This window comes from Colius striatus, chromosome Z, assembly GCF_028858725.1.
Source record: "Colius striatus isolate bColStr4 chromosome Z, bColStr4.1.hap1, whole genome shotgun sequence".
Taxonomy (NCBI): domain Eukaryota; kingdom Metazoa; phylum Chordata; class Aves; order Coliiformes; family Coliidae; genus Colius; species Colius striatus.
The window spans coordinates 68,242,914-68,263,605 of record NC_084790.1 but is presented as its reverse complement, the minus strand read 5'-3'; the positions used below and the strand labels follow the sequence as shown (position 1 = coordinate 68,263,605).

Genomic DNA, 20,692 nt, shown 5'->3' with positions numbered 1-20,692 from the left:
AGCTCCCTAAGCATGCTCTCTGCCATCCAGAGACCCAAGAATTCAGATTTCCAGGGTCTGCAGCTGCACCAAGGTCTGGCAGCCACACCAGACACACACATGGCCTCGGAGCTGGGCTCCAGTCGCTTTCATAGAACATTTCAAAACGTTGGAATTTTGTTAGAAGTAGGAATTACCTTCTCTACCCAGTGTTAAAAAATTTTCTCCCAAGCCTAAACATTAACATTTAGCAAACACACTGGAGTTTTGTATACCTGAAAAGGATTTAAATAACAACACTTGCATTTTTCCCAGACTTTAAAAAAAAAGCCAAGTCTTTTATAATTAATAAGGACATGAAACTGCTCTGACTCAAGTTGCAATCACTCCAGAAGTTAGTTTTGCCATAAACTTCATGTTTCATTCAGTTCTCAATCTACCTCACCATCCACTCATTCAATCCACACTGCCTGAGCTTTCTGATGAGGATGTTAATGGTGACAGTGTCAAAAGCCTTGCTGAGGTCAAGGTAGATGACATCCGCTGCTCTCCCCTCATCTAGCCAGCCAGTTATTCTCTTGTAAAAGGCTATCATGTTGGTCAAACAGAATTTCCCCTTGGTGAATCCATGTTGGCTCCCTCATCTGTTCCTGCATGTGTTTACAAGTGACATTCAGGATGAGTTGTTCCATCACTTTTCCAGGGATGGAGGTGAGGCTGACAGGCCTGTAGTTTCCTGGGTCATCCTTCCTGCCCTTTCTGAAGACTGGAGTGACATTGGCCTTTCTCCAGTCCTCAGGCACCTCGCCTGGCCTCCATGATTGTTCAAAAATGATGGAGAGCAGCTTAGCAACCACATCAGCGCTCAGCACTCATGGGTGCATCCCATCAGGACCCATGGATTTGTGGGTGTCCAGCTTGCCCAACAGGTCTCTAACCCCATCCTCATCCACCAAGGAAAAGTCTTCCATTCTCTAGACTATCTCAGTAACCTCCAGGGACTGGGATTCCCAAGGGACGGCCTTGCTCTAAGGACTGAAGCAAAGAAGGCATTCAGTAGCTCTGCCTTCTCTGCATCCTCTGTCACCAGGGCACTCTCCTGATTCAGCAGCAAGTTCACATTCTCTCTGGTCTTCCTTTTGCTGCTGATGTATTTGAAAAAGTCCTTCTTGTTTTCCTTTACTTCCTGTGTTAACTTTAATTCCTAAAGGGCTTCTTGGTTTCATCCCTACACGCTCTGGCAATGTTCCTATACTCTTCTTAAGCAATTAGGCCCATATTCCACCTCCAATAGACTTATTTCCCCACTTTGAGTTGTTCCAGTAGCTTCTTTTTCATCCACAGAGGCCTCTTACTGCTTTTTCCTGATTTTCTACTTGCGGGGACCCACTGATCTTGGGCTTAGATGAAGTGACACTTGAAGACTGACAAGCTTTCCTGGGTATTCCTACCATTTAGAATCCTACCCCATAAGATTCCTTCAAGCAGGTCTTTGAAGAGGCCATTATATATATACACACATACATATATATATATATAATATATAGTGTATATATATATATAAAACACTCCTTAGTTTAATAAATAACATTGGTTTATGATGCACTTTCCTTTTTTTTCCCTTTTTTTTAAAATAAAGAGCTTGCCAGGAAGTCTGAGGCCTGTTTATGGGATGAGATATAAATAGGAGGCATATTTCAGAGCTGAAAGAAAGAGCATGAAAGACTGAAATAAATTTTTGTGCTGTTGTGACAAAACATATTTGCCTGAAAGTACAAGAACTGCATTGGCTGTAAGTGGCTTTGTTCATCACCAACATAACACGTAAAGGCATTAATGTGTTGCCCAGACTTTGAATATCTTGCAATATTTTGTATTTTTTACACATGTAACAGTCACGTTAGGCAGTGAATGTCTTTTTATAGAGATAATGTTGAAGAAAAGAAATGAGTCAAACTGAACAAGCACGTTGAAAAAAAACCCCACAATAACTGACATGTGAATAAACATTTAAGTATAGACAAATTGTAACATGAAAGCATATTGAAATATTATTTTTATTTTCACACTAAGAGTGTCAAAAAGTTGATTTTTTTGGAAAACGCTAATTAAATGTAACTGACCTGATCTTCTCTGAGAAATTTCTCAATGTCTCCATACCCAGGCACATACTTGTGTTTAATGACCAGCTCACACCATCGGTGCCGAACCTTTGAGAGGGAAAAAAAAAAGGAGAAGAATCTGTAGTGTATCTGTGTGAGTGTTGATGACCATATATCTCTAACCTGTTTGGGTTTGTCAGTGTTGCCAAGTTTGAGTTTTTTGGCGGGTTGGGTGGTTTTTTTCTCCCCCAGCAGCAAGGGAGATGACTCTCTCAACACTGTAGAGAGATGCACACATCAGCCCCAAGTTTCAAAACCCAGAATGCTCAGAGACAAACTCCTTGGTTCCACGTTACTAAACTGACCCAGATCTGCAGCATCTTTACCTCCATTGTTTCCAGTCTTGACTTTTTCCCCTTAAGTTAAGCTACAGGTTATTTCTTTCATACTGTTAGAAGGACGAAGGAGATAAGCCACAAAATATAACTGATAATTTCTCCTATGTAAGTGTAAAATCTAAGTGATAAAAAGGCTGCAATATAATTCTGGATCAGTATTAAGTCAACGCCAAAAGGATAAGAGTTAGACATAAAACCAAGAAACATGAAGCTTTCAGTTAAATGAAACTAGTAGTTTTGCCACTAATAGATTTTAAACACCTTGCAAAGCATTTAAAATCCATCTACACTTAAAAAGCCAATCTGTTCTACCAAATGCACATTGACAAAAATGGTTATTAACATACTGTAATGAAAAGTATGGACATTTTCAAGTAAATCATGACTGAAAAATATTTTTAAGTTTTGCAAGCATTAATCACCTGTGTGGGAGTTTTTGTTATTGTCTTTGAATTTCTGATTTCGTTCTTAGGCAATCCTGGGGCATAAGTGACGTTTTGCTTTCCAGCAAGGTTTCCTCAGCGATCAGTCTAACATTTTATATTCCACTAGTGGCTCAGTACTGAAGGAAAACCCTTAAGTACAATAAAACCCTCCCATACTCCCAGTCCTGTTTCTTATTCCAAAAGACAGGGCACCTAATAACAATCACCTTTCACAATAAGTGTAAAACGTTTGGAGTTACAATGTGTCAAAACTGAGTCCAAATTGTGCTCATACCAATTAACCTTCTTCTGAGTGATGGATTTACTGACAACATCAACAGTGGAAGTCAGAAAGGGAGAAAAAATGTAACATTAAATGTATTGTTGCTTTTAGAAAGAAGGTATTTGGAAAAAAACCCATTTTTCATCGCTGTAGTCCCTGCCAACTTTATATCTCAGAAAAAAAGAGTTCACAGACTCATGTAACTAGATGTTCATTCTATTAGTGTAATCAACAAGTGATAAATGCTTACAGGTCCTAGAAGAGTCCTCTTTGGGTACTTGATATCTTTTTCCAGCTGACTTTCTATACAAAACAGTTTGAACACAGCTTATGAATGAAATAAAATGCTGAGAGGTTTTGTAGTTGAGCTGGCACTCATAACATGTGAGATACTGAACAGTTACAGCGCAACGCATAGCAGGCAATGAAAGCTGTCTCTTAAAGCTTTTTGCTGACAAAATAACAGCTGCTAAGATCCCTGCAAGTGGAACCAGAATCAAATCTACAAAAGAAAATAGCTTCTCAAGATTCAGCTCACTTTTCTGGAGATGCCCATAATGTAGGCCTTCAAAACCCTACCCAGCTGTTGCTTCTCCCTGGAGATACTAAACATTCCAAAAGTAAATCTTCCCAGGCAATCCAGCTTTGTTACAGGATGTTTCTCATGGCACAGAGCAGCTCTATGCCCAGACCAAACCTTAAAAGCTCAAAAATTAAGCATGCACCTCTCTCATCTGTAGGGTGACTTAACCAAACAAATAGAACATAAACACATTTAAATGGCTATTTGCCTTAATCTGATATGCTTTGTTCTTCACCTTCTGTCATGTATTTAAAAATAAAATGAAATCCTTATGTCTACTCACAGTATGTCTAAGAAACATAAGAAGGAGAAAGGGACTGTGGTCCTTCTCCTGTGATCACTGCTCTTCTATATCTCACTGTCCAGCAGTTACAGCACTTAGCCAGGAGGTAACCAAGTAAGTCTAGTTTCTGTGTCTGGTCAAGATCTCAAACTGTGCCTTCAATGAAAACATTTCAACAGCAGATCGTAAAGTATTCTGGGATGGAGTTCTACTCATACCTCTTGGTGTAGCTGTTTTTTCCTCTGTAGTTATGAAAGTATTTATTGATCCTAAAGGAGGAGGTCACAAGACTTTATGGCCTGAATTTTTTACAAGATGCAGGGATAAGTCTCAAGCCAGCTCATCCCCAACATGCCTTTCCTGGTGTGATCATAATAGCTGCATGGAGGCCAGTACAGAAGTTCTCCCTGTGAAGACACTCACGTGGTCCTGCCTCCACACATATTAACTGGATGTCTGCCTTACATGGCCTGATCACTTGAAGCCCAATGGCTTTGGAAAACACAGAACAATTAAGCTGTGCCTGTTTCTGTAATTGTTCCTTCCTCCACAAAGCTCCTGTTCTTGGCAATCACCTTCCTTTCAAACAGTTTAAAAGAAAAATATTTATTTGTTGAGTGACATCTGGGACAGCAGACACTTTTCTTTCTCTCTTTTGCTTTTTTTGCCATTATTTCCCAGGGTGAGTACAAATCCTGGCACATTTCCTGACCTGGAACCCTGGCGCTTTGCCAGCTGGGGCAGGAGCAGCATGTCTGTTATCCTCCGATTACACGTGTGCCTCCTGTTTTCCAAAAGCCCCAAATGCTACAATGGCTGAGCAAACTGCAGGAGCACTAATTGCTGAAGAAGAGCCTGTGAAACTTGCCCAACAGCTCTCCCGTGTCTTGTAGCAGTACACGAGGTACAGAAACCAAGTCTGGCTCTCTATGCAAGACAGGCAGCGAGTGCACTACAGCTTGGGCTGGGTATGGGTACTGGTCATTCTCTTGCCCTCCTCACCTGCTCTGCAGTACAGCATGTAGATGGCCACGTAACCTAAGCTGCAGCGAAAGCAAATGCAGATATACACACTATAAAAAGAAATTTATCTAGTACAATCCATGTCCTAGGCTGATACCACAAACATGGGAAATTCATTCATGTAAGAGAAGGACAGAGAAAAGGAAACCCCAAATTCAGTTCTCAATATCTCATCCGATGTTTAGTGCAGGAAAAGTAGAGCGGGCACAATAGCTTCACAGCCCAACGAATGAGTAATGTGAACTGGCACTCCTAGCAAACCAGCCTCAAAAGGAAATGCTGAAAACTAAGTAGCTTGTGGTATGACTGAGCTAACCATACTTCATCCTGTGTATCCTCTTCGTGGCTTTTCTGTGCCTCCCGGGAGCAAATACTCAGTGGCAAAAATACGAATTCAGTAGTCCTCTCCCAGTCTTGTCTCTGCACATTTCTCTGTGCTCTTCTGCACGGTTCAGAGATGTAGACCATATGGCATTTTGGCTGGTTACACCATAAACAATCTAAAGTAAACCTGAAAAGTAACTTACAGCAATCTTTCCTGTTACTGTTGGCGGAAAGCACATACGATTTCGTCTTGATCTGAGCAACACCTGTAACTGCCCGCCCACCCACACTCTTACTCATTTGGCAGCTGCAGGGACTCCTGTGCCAAAGTTGTAAATGCAATTTATTTTCTCAGCCTCCAGTACCAGGCTGCAAGCCATCATTATGAGCACGTGACTGACGGCTGGTACTCCCAAGGACAGGGAGAGGTGGCTGAGGAGGGGGTGATGGAGGTCTGCTGGGACCTCAGGTTCCCCGACGATGGATTCTCATTCCCTGGACATTGTTCTTTTCTCCTGCCCTGCTTTTGCAGCTTCTCTATCAGCTTTTTGAGCTGAATGAAGACTGTTACTGTGAGCTTTCCAAGACACTATGGCATGGTTAGGCAGCAGGAAGACACTAAGACACTCACCATCTCAGGTACAACATTTGGAAACTGGTTCTCTCGCTCTCATTAAAATGAACCACATCAAGGTCTAAATATTGGCTATCACCTAGACGAAATGTTGTGAAGAGATGCTACTGGGAAACAGCAGGGAGTCCAAATTTTAGGAGCTGCAGCTTATGTAAATAATTCCAGTGGTCTCATCTTTTTGTTTCATTTTAAGAAACGTATGCAGCATTGCACAGCATGATTTGCAATTCAAACATTACCTGTATTTTGATAGTGCAGTGGAAGACATTAGGAAACCCAAATTATGCTCAGTCTGTTTTCAGAGAATACAAGAGACTATTTCACCAAAATAAATGCTCAGATAAAATATACTACTAATCCAGCTGTAAGACAGACACTTTGTTTTAGCAACCACCTGGGCCAGGACCTTTTGGGAAATGGTGCTTGAAGCTGACTGACTAAACCCATTTAAGGCACCAAACACATGGCTCAACTTTCAAAACAAAAGCTCCCAATGACATACCTGAGAAACAGTATCTTTGAACTATTTTGAACACATCTTGAAGTGACAATTACTTATTTTTTTCTGACCCAGGTGATATATTACTTGCCTAATCCATATTATTATCCCCTGCCCCACACAAATGATCAGATAAGCCTAAAACAAACACCCTCACAGAAAACTTTATATGTTAGACTGTAATGATCTAGCTTGCTAATGTTCTCAATCATATGTATGCAAGCGAAAAATAAATATTTTACTTCTGAGGTCTACAAATAAGATTTAGAAAGCAACTAATTCAAACCATGCCTTTATTAAAGGGAGAAAAAAACCCCTCAAGTTTACTAAGCCTTTGGTCTGGAGAATGGGAAACCAGCTTCAGGGTAAAGGAGTACATTTCGCTAATAGCTGGATCCAATTTAAAAGGCGCCATGAGACAATGAATCTAAATCACTGAATGAAAGCAACATACTTACAGATCTTGGAAAATGGGATAGTTTGAAATACAAGAGCTATTGTCCAATAAAATGGAACCTTTATTAAAGGTAGGAGGCATATGAGATCTTTAGACTGCACAGGTTCAGACCCTTGAAAAAATTATTTGGACAACTTGAACCTTAAATGTTAATTAAAGAGTCACAGAGGCTAGACTCCAGGTTAATTTGAAGAGGAAAAAATACAAAGAAACTTTTTCAAACAACCAAACTATGCTACTACACATTAAATTAAAAAGGAGGAAGCTGGTATCTTCAGAGCACTGGAATGCTGTGCTGTTCCATCTGAAAGCACTTATCTCCAGTCCCTTTCTATCTACACATAAATTGGATTCAAATATTAGATAATTTTCCTAGATCATTAAGAACAATGCTACATCTAATAGGGCAACAATTGGACTAAACTCCCAGGTTTTACAATTACTTAACACGGGGGAACTACAGTTTATGAATTGCCATTTTCACAGTGCACTTAATGATTTGTTTCCCTCTTAGTTGAAATAGCTACTATTTAATGCACCAGCCAGGTTGCACCTGTGACTTTTAGTTCTATATAGAGTGAGTTTTGAATGGGCATTCCTATCTTTCATGCCACAGAGTATTCATGCTTTAGCATGGAAATCTGGTTTCATTAATATTTCCCCAAGTAAGACGATCAGGGATGCTGAAGCAGCTCAGAAGGAGCAATGAAATAGTCATGTGTTACAATTGTGCTGACAGAGTATCAGTTTCGCAACCTGAAAAAAATGTACTCAATAGCCAAAAACCTACTGGATGCAAGCAGAATGGATTCATCACCCTGATGAGGACTCTGTAATTGCGATTACTGTGCATGCCAATGGTTTGTCAGAAGACTGAGCAAAGAAGCTGTCTAACAGCTTAAATGAGCTTGGATTCTAGACCAAAAACTCATGAACTTTTCACAGTCTAAATTAATCTCTGAGGTCTTCTAGCTTTCACTCTGACAACACTCCAAGGCCAAAAAATCCCCATGGGCTAGCTACAATGTCACAGCAGCAGGCATCTGGCAACCTTTTTTTCCTGAAGCCCTCATGGTGTACAGGTTCAATTGATTTTGTGTTAAGAGTCCCACACCCTTTCTCAGCATTAAACAAATTTCCAGAGCTATGGTCAAAATGATGATAACTCCCCAAATTTTTTTCATGGCTTTTTGTAGCCTTACTCATTTTATTCTGAATACTGGGAGGGATTGCTGTTCAGTGACCACATGGGCGGCTGGATTTGAGGCTGATGGACTTCACTGAGCCACACCATGCTGTGTGCTGGGCATCACTGGTTGTAGGGACAACCCCATGCCAACTCCTGCTGCCTTGGACAACCTCCTTTCCCAATGTACATCCCTAAGTACCTTAGCCCACTGACAAGCCAGCAAAAAGCAGCATAGTCACTCAAGAATCCCTAAGGTAATAACAGACTAGCTAATAAAGATAATTTTTTTCAGGAGCCCATTGTCATTTTGAGGAGAACTACATAGAAGACTAAATCCTTTAAAACCAGGAGTATGAACTGGTCATTAAAAAGCAAATTAAAATCTAATTTTATCAGAATATCAGACTTTAGATTTTGTGAATTGTTCCTTAACTCATTTTATCTCTTCTGATTTGTATTTCTGCATAGATCAAGCAGCTGCATACTATGAGAGGTGCTGGTAAAAGGGGAGAAGCACTTGCAAGTCCTATATCTCCTCTCCCTACTCAACAGCAGTGATGGAGTGCTGTGGGTAGGGCTTATGCAGCCACCACCTTCGTTTAGAAACAGAAAAGAGAGGTGTTGTACAATTTTGCTTCTAAAAACCAAACTCTGCTGTTTGGGTAATGGCAGGCTGTGAGCCAACTGGCAGCATTTGAGCCTGTATCTGTGCAGGAGTGCCCATGGATAAGGCAGCAGGCTCACACAAGCTGTGCAAGCCTCAAGTTGCAAGAGATGCAAGCTTCAATCTCCTCATCTTTATAAATGTGATTTATAAGCACACATTTCCTTCTCAACTCTTCCCCTCCCCTCCTGCTTAGGAATTCACCCCCTTCTACCTAACCCAGTTGACCCTTACTGTTAAGAATGGTTTCTGTAGTGCCAGAGCCTTGCTTAGGAGCAACCTTATCAGATCGCTCTTCTCCAGCTCCCACAGAATGTAAATATGATTCCACTTCCACCTCCGACTAAAATGCATGCTCCTCCGCAGCCAGAATAGAGGCTCTTTCGTACATGCTACACACAGGAATCAAGAAACATGCTTTATGAAATTCAAGCAAGGCAGAGGGCACCCCTGCTGCTCTCCATTATCAGAAAGGCGTAGCAACCACAGGGCAGTATTTCAGGACAAGATTCATTCCTAGCAATGACATACATGCTGAGGACTTGTTTGGAAAAGACAAATGCCCTTTTTTCCCTACCTCAGGTTCACAGAGAGCTCCCAATTAGAAACAAGACAGTTTTCTGCCCATATGGACCCCATCTGTGATCAATGACATCAGCACTGGCAGAAGAAAATTTTCCAAAAGGAGTTAGAAAAAGCATGAGACTAAGAAACCATGTCTAATTCTTCTTCAAAGGTGGCACAGGCAGCAAGTCTCTTCTGGTGTCAATGCCGTTGCTGTGAATAAGTGACTTGGTTAGGATGCCTAACTCTGCAGTCTCAGGGCTCCTCAGCCTGCCCCTCTTCACCCTGTCTAACAGGAGACAGACATGCGAGAGGATCTGGCCTCTGGTTCTCCTTCTTCTTTTGCAGCAGACCAACGAAGCAACGACATGACAGTGACCTACAGCATGGTTAGACCAGAAGACGGCTGCCACCACCAAGGGGGTGTGATGGCTTTAACAAGGTTTGCTAGGCAAGCATTTCCCTGCCTGTACCCAAAAGTGTTTCTCAGAGTGGTCCCACTATATCCTAGTGCATGTGAGGTAAGAAAATGTTTAACATAGCACATGACCTCACTTAATCTGAAAAACAAAGATTTAAAAAAAAGCCTTAATTAGAAACATAAATATACTACTTACACTGGAACAAAATGGGTCACCTTTCCCCTGGCTTTTCAATATTGCCTGATCAGCACATTGGAGAGTTAGTGCCACTCACAGCTTGCAGCAAGATGGAGATGGCAGAAAAGATGTCACTGGCTGCTTTTCTAACAGTTTCTCTGGAGACATGTGCTGAGCTGTGCTCCCAGAAGCAGTGCTGCTACCTCCCAGGAGCTGAACTGCCTTCTGGCCAGCAGCAGATGAAAGGGTTGTGCTGCCTCACAATGCCTCCTGCACCCCCAGCAGTGGGAGGTGTGCTGGGATACCAGTAGGATTCTGCACCAGAAGAAAATGGGTCCCAGCACCACTGGTCTTGCAGCTGTGCCTGACCCTGCAGCTCCTCACGCCTTCCTCATCACCATCCGAGACTGCTGCAGGCTCCCGGGCCTTATTCCCACTTGCCATTCAGCCCTTGCTGGTCCTTTCTCGCAGCTGGGTGACTTGCCGAAGGTATGAGTCTTGTCCCTGCAGTCCTTTGGGGGAGGATGGCCACACTCATTAAGGCACAGGTGGTGGGCAAGAGAGAACAGGGTGCTGGGAGGCTGGGAGGCCCTGCACCTCGGACAGAGGGGAAGATAGACCAAGTCTCAGGCTCAGGTACTACCAACCTCACACTGCGGCCTCCACCAAGAAGTACTGCAGGGACAAGCCCCGTAAGATTGGCTTGGGCATGTATATACAGCCCAAGTGATATCTAATACAAAATGCATCACCACAACTGCCTCTCCATATGATGGAACTCCATCCATGTTTCCTCTGACACCCTACTGAAATGCCTATCTACAACAATGGCTCAAATATCTCTGCTACCACCCTAGATGGTTGTTTTTGGGTTCTTTTTAATACCAACATCACAAGAGATTCAAGTGTGTCCCATCACCAGTTTCTCTGGACAGTCTCCTGGCTGTTTCTGGACCAAGTCTGCATGTTGGGTTTAGCCATACAGTGTTTGCATATGTATTGTAAGAGAAGCTATTTATACATGCACATAAAAGCATGATGGGCTTATAAAACCAAATGGTTTTTGGAAAAAGCACATAAACACCCCTATAACTGGAGCAGAAATCCAACTGAAGAGTTTGAGATTAAGCACCCCAACCATCTGTTTACAATTATTATTAAATTAAAACTCATGTTCAGTAAAAGGAAAGGCAACTGTAAGCTGTCCCCTTTGCTTATGGCCTTCTTTCCATATCTCTACTTCTATCTCCTCCCTCTTGTAACTAGAGGCAAAAAAGTGCCTTCCTTTTATTTTGGTCTCTCACAGTGACTGGGGTTTAAACATTTGTGATTTCCAGGCAAGAGTACTGCCACAGACAGATTCTGAAGCTCCACATGAAAATAGGACTCAAATTCCAGGCAATGTGCAATGTAACTGCCTGGCTTTTCCACAGCTTAGGTCACAGCCAGCCTACCCAGCCTGTGCTCACATCCTTCTAATTTTGAATAGTTTAAAACTTTGTTTCCAATTTTCAAAACAACTAAACACGAGACTTTTACTCTACAGACAATGATCTTTCACATAACTTTCTCACACACACCCTTTCCTAACTGCCAGCTAAAATTCCTAAGTGGAATGTATATTGTTTTTACAAACTCAGAAGAAACAAGTTCATTCCCAAAATGAGAACATCTAGATTTTACTCTGTGTTTTAGATTTTGAGTCATTTTCTCCTCCTTTACACCCTGCCCTCAAGAACACAGTGACCATTGCTGCTTACTCCATGTGGAACACAACAAAATTCCTCTCTGGGAAACTACAATCCTGAAGGTATTTAAATGGCATGGAGCTGAAAGGAGCACAGCAGACTTTTACCCACACATTATTAAGTCAGTGATTAAGTCATTATTAAGTTCAGCGGTGGGATCAGATCTGTGTGGCTAAGGTAATGACATGAGAACGAGCTCTGCTTCAGTTTGAATTGCCCAGTTTCTTGCACCGTTTAGACCTTACAAGGCTTATGGTATACAATTTTTTTCCAGCCCCTTGGTCCTATGCAGGCATAACCTGCATCTGCAGTCAGACTTTATACAGGAACAAGAACTACTAGATGAGTGGTTAGGATGTAGCCTCAAAATCAGTTTACTGAAAATAAAAGCATCATCAGATTTCTTTTCTTCTTTTTTTCCCTCAGAATTATAGCAACCAAAGAGGATGTACCACACAAGCATAAAAATGCCTACAGCTTCATAATGAAATAAAAAGCATGCAGCTGATAGCTAAGGTCTTTTGTTTGTATTTTGATAGCTACATTCTCCTTGACATCCTGGCTAGTATGTCATACATATGCAACTGAGTAACCTTTTAAATTTCCTGACAAGGCCAGGCGGTTTGTATTACAGGGCTAGGTTTGTATTGCTCTACACAGAAATACTGTATCAAATCTCTGATAAAGCAGTTGCACCCAATTCCAAACACCTTTGGGATTGACTCTGGAAGCCCAAGAGAACACCACTTCATTTTCCTTTCCAGACAATTGGACATCAAAACGCAAAAACTATCTCCAATCCCTTCCTCCACGGATTCTTTGGATAAAAAAACCCCAAACCCTAAAACCTCCCAAAAACCCACCAAAGCTAACCAACCCAGTTCCATGTTTCGTTCCTTCTTACCATCAGCTCCCTCACTTTCCAAGTCCTGATAAATTGCTAGGCTGCTAGACAAGGAAGAAATCAAGTCCCCAAACCAGTTAGAAAAATAAGAAATGATAAGTGAACAGCACCAGTAATGGCAGCAGCTAGAGGCTTAGAAACTCCTCTTAATGCCACCCAGCAGCGAGTAAGATCACTTGGAACAGAAACGTCGCTGTTGGCTCCTGGAGGGGTGCGGGATCATGAATGCTGACTAGTCCAAAGCTATTTCCAGTGCTCCATAAATCTCATGCTCTAATCATGCCCTTTGGAGAGCTAATGCTGATGGAGGGAATCTCTGTTCTCAAGTGGCTGGAAAAATCTCTATACTTTGCGTGCAGCCACAAAACAAACCCACATCACAGCTACTTAAGATTATCCTTCAGTCAATATTAGAAACTCATCCCAACATGTCTACTCTGTTACAACAGTTGCATCAGCAAGAGTCATTTCCACAGGGTAACTCCTACTGCTGACACACATCCTGTTCCGATTTTTAGCTTCACGTTGAATTTTGGGCCTCATCTTTAAGGAGTGTGTGCCATGTTCCTAGAAACTATAATTTCCACAGCTCCTTTCATGGGAAAAAAAAAAAAATACAACTCCTGCAAATGCAAGAGTTTACCAATAATAATACCAACAGCATCTGCACCAAAGAGACTGCAAACTCCATTTAGGTGCAACACAAGTAAGAGTGTGAAACACAGTGAAGACTCAAAAGATACCAAGAACACAGGACACTTTTTGACAAGTGGCTGCTGCTTTGGTCAATGCATTTTCTTTGTAGGAGATGGCAATAGTCTACTGTACTCTGAAATTAGCCCCTTCACTAGTGAAAATGGGAAAGATTCTATGACTGAGAGATATTATTTGCTAGTATTTGCCAGAGGAACTATTGCAAGAGCAAGGAAAATTTCGAAGAGGATAAGTGTGAAAAGCATCAGATTGATAACAGTACACTTTACAAAAACTCGTATCTCTTCTCTCTTTTCAATTTAACAAATACAGCACCTCAGTAAAGATTGGGTATACAAACCTCAGATCTGATTTATTCCAGAAACAAATATGACATGCAGGCTGACTATGCTACAGAGCTTTTTCTAAGCTCCTAAATCCTAAATTGCTAATTGCAATTCAATTGCAAAGAAAAAAGTTCTTCAGTGTAATCTTACCTATCTCTAGTGCCACAATAATGCTGTGAATATAAAATGAAGAAAAGGCAGGTGAAATTTATTTTGCATCCACAATAAATTTTCACAGCATCTCTGTTAAGTTCTACAAAACATACTTGCATATATGAAATGAAGCATCTCCTCCTGACTTCAGCTGAAATTGAATAATGCAGTGGGTTTGTCTGGGCCAGGTTTTGGTACGGGAGGGGCTACAGGGGTGGCTTCTTTAAAAAAAAGAGCTGCCAGAAGCTTCCCCTGTAGCTGACAGGGCCAGTGCCACTCAATTCTAAGATGCATCCACCACTGACCAAGGCTAAGTCTATTAGTGATGAAGGCAATGCCTCAGTGAATAATGTATGAAGGGGAAGAAGTTGCTGGGCAGATGCTAAACTGCAAAAGCAGCAGAAGGGAGTGAGAGTGTAAGAACAACATCTCTTCAGACACCAAGGTCAGTGGAGAAAGAGAGATTCCACTGTGACATGTTGAATGTGGAGACCATGGTGAGGCAGCTGTCCCCCTGCAGTCCATGGAGGCCACTGGGAAGCAGAGATTCACTCACAGCTCAGGGAAGACCCCATGCCGGAGTGGATGGAAGCCTGAAGGTTGCTGTGACTCTGTGGGAAGACCATGCTGGAACAAGTTCCTGGCAGGACCTGCAAATCCACAAAGAGAGGAGCCCATGCCAGACTAGGTTTGCTGTCAGAATTTGTGAATCTGTTAGGGACCCACACTGGAGTACTTCGTTCTTGAAAGACTACTTCTCCCATGGATGAGACCCACGTTGGGGCAGTTTGTGAAGAACTGCACTCCATGGATGAGAACTACATTGATGCAGTTCATGAAGAACTGTAGCCTGTGGGAAGGACTCACACTGGAGACATTTGTGGAGGACTATCTCCCATGAGGAGGGACTCCACACTGTAGCAGTTGGAAGTGTGAGGAGGCCTACCCCTGAGAGAAGGCAGCAGCAAAGTCCATCTGTGATAGACTGACCATAACCCCCACTCTCTGTGCCCCTGTGCTACTGCAGAGGAGGAGGTAGAAACTCGGGAAGAACGAAGGGTTGGGGGAGGTGTTTTAAGATTCAGTATTTATTTCTTATTTCCCTGCTCTGTTCTGATCTATTACTAATCAGTCAAGCCAATTCTCCCCAAGCTGAGCCTGTTTTGCCTGTGATGGTAATTGCTGAGTGATCTCCTTGTTCTTATCTTGACTTATGAGCCCTTTGTTGTGTTTCACTGTCCTTTGTCTAGTTTAGGAGAGGGAGTGATAGAACAGCTTTGGTGGTCACCAGCCAGGCCTAAACCATGACATATAATAAGCTGTATGTTTAAACATGGAATAAGTACAGAAACTAATTTTATTTTGGTAAAAACAAAAAATCATTGTATTTATCTTCTGCAGAAAGTGATGTTCTGCAATAGCCTCATCAGCTCAAGCTGTTACCTTTTTCAACTATGGAATTGGTGGTTCATGCCAACAATAACATTGGTTAGGGAACCCAATTCGGTTGCAATAACACTATGCCTATCTGTTGCTCCATGGTCCAGTTAAGAAGGATTGTCAAGCTTGTGGAGGCATTTACAACACATTGATAATTTTATTCAAAAGCTGCCCCAAGAGAGGACTAGCCCAGTGTCTGTGCTGAAAGGGAAGCTCACTGAGGACCTTGTCCCCCTGTGAGCATGGGCTGACCTGTTCTGAGTGGTTCCCTTTTCCCACATAGTGTTACAGAGTACTCTACAGAGCTCTCTTCCATAAGGGTGCCTTCCAACAATGCCTAGCCACAACCATCAGCATGGCTGAATAAAGCAGTGTGAGAACATGACCGGCACAATGCAGTCAGCATCAGACAGGAAGTGGCAGGACGGGTCTTACACTGTAAATCATTTGTACTTCCATGTCTGCCAGCTTTTCTAAGGCTAGGAAAGATCAAGGAATCAAAGTTACTTTGTCAAAAAAAGAATTCTCATCACTTTCAGTATGCCCAGCACCTTATATGGTTTGTGTTAACATGAGTGGATTTCTGTCAGTGAAATAAGATGCCACCACTTTATAGCCTCAGTCTCACAGGCAGACCTCATGCACAATGAAGTAGTTGTGTGAGAATGGCTTTATGCCACTCATATGACTGATGATATTATGATCTTAACTCACTTTACTCACATTTTCGGCAGAAACAGTTATAGTCTCTTCTCTTTCCCCAAAATATACCACATCATGATCTCAAACACAGGGAAAGCATTATGCAAGTGAGAAGAATTTCAGCCAACTTGCTGAGTCAAGGAAAACTAACAAAGCAACCTTCCATATGCTGTGCAGGCAAGACACATTACAAAAAAGTGATGCCTGCAGTAGGCGAATAAGGAAAGTTAATGCTGGAGAGAAAAGTCTGGGGAAATAGACCATAAATCTTTCTGCTTCATCCACATTCTGTATTTTTTATCACCAGACCTTAGATGACTAAGCAACAAGTAAAATACACTTGCAGAAATGTTGTCAAGTCTTATATAGGACTGAAAGTGTTGCACACAGGCTCACCTTCAACTCTATTATCCTACTATGCTGTCTTATGGCATCTATAGCTGCTTTATCATATATGCCAGTTCTCCTCAGCCAGATGAATTTCCAGCTGGACTTTGGCATCTTCCAACCACATATATCTTCTATAATGCTTTTCTTGGACACAGGAGGGGGAATGTCATGGAAGTGTCATATGAGCTATCTTTTTGTGCAGCAGGAATTGTCACAGCAAGAAAATAGAGAATAAAAGGAGAAAACTGTGGACACAGTTATTCTCCCCTGCCACTAACTCCCACTTGTCTGACAAGGTCTGAACGACAATGGGCTCAAGGCACTGAGGGATGATGGAAAATTGGCTTTAAACTTTGAAATCTTGATTGCTATCAAAATGTTGTTTAAAGATATATTGGGTATACTCAGTTTAAATAAATCACATCAGTGAATTTCACCTCTGGAAAACAAAACGATAGTTTTGTGCCTTTTCTAGATGTTGCAAGGTTTGAACAGTAAATGGAAAATGAAATAATGATTTGTTGTAGAAGTGGACTGAAAAAAATTAGGAAATCACAAACTCTGCAATTAGGCAGATTGCCCTACAAGTGTCTTGTAGTATACAAGACCTAGGGCAGACAAGTCTTAAACAAGATTAAGGCATCAGTATCTCTCTTTTGGTTCTTGCAGCTCAAACATTTCTGTCAGAGATGTATTTTGCATTTTGAATCAGAAAGGTGTCACCTAACGTCTGCTTTTTTATTTTTTGAGCTGAAACGTTCAAATTGGTGTCTGTCTTAGAAGGGAGAGGCTACCACTGACCTCCTATCCTCCTCTGAAGCTTCATATCTGTAGTGACACCTCATTCGAGACAGAAGACAGAACTACTCCTAGTTACTGAGGAGATCCAAGGAAAGACACAGCTTGAGCAGTCCTTGAAGAGACGTCAACAGACTCCAGGAACAGGCTGACTCTACCTCTCCTGTCTGCTACGAAAGAATCAAAATAAGGCAGATAACCTGCCACAAATCCTCTTCTTTGTCTGAAGTAAGATGGTCGGTGAGACTGGACATGCGTGTGCCAACATGTGGTCAGGAGTACCAAAGGGTGCTGTTGGCAGCCTTCACTAGCTGAGGACTGACCTGCACGTGGCCCTGGGCTAGCACAGACACCACCAGCGCATGCTGTTTCACAAGTGTGCTGATCTCTAAAGTCAAAATAGGGATGTTTCAGAAATACAGATATAAAAGCTTCAAGAAACATAAACCAGGACTTCCCATGCTGTATTTGTGCAGGACAAAGCGACCCCCAATAACGAGCTCTCTTGCAGTATTTGGGAAACCTGAGTTAGTGAGCTGTGCTATGCAGGCTTCTTGATGAGTGAGCTGTGAAGTACCTCAAGGCCACTGTGGATCTATCCTGCTTCCAGGCAAGCAGGCTCCGGCAACTTCCTCTCCCACACACACACTTTATGTCCCGAGTGCCCGGTTTGGTGCTCCAATGCCAGCACGCTACGGCAGAGACAGAAGGGTGGTTCTCTGCTGATTTCATCCCAACTGTAAAATCCACTAGACAACTGTGTCCTTCAGTCCTCCCAACGTACTTATTTGACAAAGTGAGATTATCCAAATCCTCTACCTTTTCCATGTAAGAACTACAAAGTGTGGAACATTCTTGCCCTTGCAAGGGTACTCAGCAGCACATATACACGCTATGCTTTATACTTCCTCTGATGCTGTAAGACAGCTTTTATAGCTACCTTTGGTACATACAGGGAAAGCCTTCTGAGTGTGCAGATATCCTCTTATGTACCATTTTTAAGACCAAAACGTTCAAAATACAAAATCATCATATTTCCTAGTGTACCACTCTCACATACTACTGACCACGTCATTATGAATCCCTGTATGAAGGGAAGAAAGCAAGCATGAAGGCAGAGAGAAACAAAAGTCCTGTGAAATGAAAGCTTGTGGCCTAGTGGTTAAAATTTTCAGGCAAAGAGCAACAACACCACAACTACTGCTTTGATCTGTCTCCCTATTAATTCCTCTTCCCATTATAGAACCCCTGACATTTCACTGGTATTCAGATGTGATTAAAATATATTCTAATACCTATAAATAGAGATGTTGGTGGTTCAAGTACTAATTAAAACCAAATCTGGCATTTAAAAATCTTTATCAACAAGACAGTACATAGGTGTAGTAAATGGCAACAGTGGAAATGTCATTTTATTTTCTGCAGAGAAAGTTAGGTCCAGGTCCCTGTTCGAGCCACCTTCACGTTAATATCTGGACGCCCAAGTGTTTGTAAGCATCCACACAGCAACTTCAGCGTAACAGTCAAAAGAGTGATTTTGCTCTCTCTGTCAATTTTAATTATTTCAATTAAGTTCCAATTACAACAAGGTAAGTCACACGCACTGACTTTCCACAGCCTTCAGAGTAGTTTTTAATTAAACAAGAGCCAAATGTCATGTTAAGTCTCCTGTGCTCCCTCATTGCCCATTAGTTTGATCATATGCCACTTCAAAATTAACCCTTGTTTATATATAAATTTACACATCCTTTACTTTCATGACTGATCCCATCTTCTTACCTCCTTTCCTGAATAGTACACACTTGAAGCAAAGACTCATTGCAAAGGTGCTTTCAGGCACAACTTCTGCTGCCTTAATTGTCTCAACTCTTCCAGCTTGAAAAATTCATGGGACTCTTACAAAACAGTCAGTGTAGCATGTGGTCGTAAGGATTTTCTGGTTTGTCTCTCAAAGACATTAAGCCCTTTGGAGCATGGATCCTAGCCTCATATGTGCCTGTGATTCACAATATCATACAAAACAGTGCTTTCCTCAAGGAATGTTAATATCCCTACTGCTCAATAGAAACAACTGTGAAGAACCAATTCCCCCCCCTTAAACTCATGTCCAAATCCAGAAGACACTGTAGTCCCTCTGGAAAACAAACTTTTCTAAATCCCAAGTGAGACTTTGGAGCACTCAAAGAGGAACAATATGGGTTGACCACAGAGAAGAATAATTTTAGACTATAACAGACACAATTGCATTTGGAGGGAATTCACACAACTAGCCTGAACTGGGCTCCAACATAAAGTTGCCATTACATAGTGAAGAAATTTAACACTTGAGTAAATGTGCTGCCCAAAGTACGCGTACAATAGTTACGACATCTAGGCTGCACTGCCTCCTACTAACACAGCATGCAAACACACCCGGACCTAGAGAAAACACACAGAAATACTGAGCAACTAAGGCATCTGAAGATGTAACAACAATAGAGAAGTCAGGAACATCTTATTTCTGATTTAGACAAAGAAGAGAGAACTGGAGTGTGTCTGGATCCTACTGTAACACTATCACTCCTAGTTAACAATGCCATGCCATACGTTAGCAAGATTTTTTTTTAAAGCGAATTACCTCAGCGTCTTGCTCCCGGAGCTGGTACGTTTTCTCCAAGCACTGCAGTATTCTAGGACACAGTGTCTTCTCCTCCAAGAGAGATTCCAGAAGTAAGATCAGCTGGTCAGGGAGAAGCTAAGAGGGAAATAAATGCCATGTGTGAATAAAGATCTCTACTGATTGAGCAATTACATGGAACCAGACCAATGAGGACAGGTTGTTTTAACATATGTACTTCCAGCATGTGCTTGAAATGCCACAAGAACTTCTAGCTGGTTTCTAAAAAACTTCAAGGTTTAGGTGTCTACATTCTGAAAGACTCTGTGCTGGGTCCCAATTAAGACTCATTTTCCATAGTTTTCATTGCTATATTTAGATCAGATCTGAACTGTGTTTATCTTACTGAAAAATAATCACAGCTTATTAAGTGAGATTTTTATGGAATACATATGCTAAGTAATTCCATTTTGCTTGGGCTTAGAAGGAATTTAAGAAAGAGTAATTTACAGGAAGAGACATATGAATGTGTAATTTTTAAGAGTGGCAGTTTTACCCGTTACACGAGAAATTGCACAATATTCTTACAGTGAACAAAGAAACATCACACAAATAAGTCAGCAATAAAGCAAATGTTTTTGAGGCATATTTTAGTGCAACGAGTCACAAGCCATCCATCCTGATACAGTAAAGACACAAATGCTATGTTTATGGCACATACAGTATACATCTACACATGTATATTTAGTACTTAATTGCCTGACTCCAGAACCTATCATTTTCAAGTTGAACCTAATGTAGCCTACAAGAAAAAGCAAATGTAGCAAGTGCTTAAGTGGTCTGTTTAATAGGGTTGTCAAATGAACAAATAAATAATTCAAATAGAGCTCAGAGAGAAATTACACCAGCTGCCAG

The 20,692-nt window shown here is 41.6% G+C and overlaps 1 protein-coding gene across 6 annotated transcripts in view; it reads right to left on the bottom strand.

The window, feature by feature from the left end:
- AOPEP (aminopeptidase O (putative)) overlaps positions 1-20,692 on the bottom strand; it is a 189,674-nt gene that overhangs the window by 4,775 nt on the left and 164,207 nt on the right. For all 6 annotated transcript variants that reach the window (XR_009820913.1, XM_062019060.1, XM_062019061.1 and 3 more), the window contains 2 exons: positions 19,799-19,915; positions 2,103-2,189 (listed from right to left, as the gene is read on the bottom strand). Coding sequence is in view for 5 of the 6 variants with exons in the window: in XM_062019060.1 (XP_061875044.1) it covers positions 2,103-2,189; positions 19,799-19,915 (204 nt within the window). In the remaining variant the exon portion in view is untranslated. The remainder of the gene's footprint in view (positions 1-2,102; positions 2,190-19,798; positions 19,916-20,692) is intronic.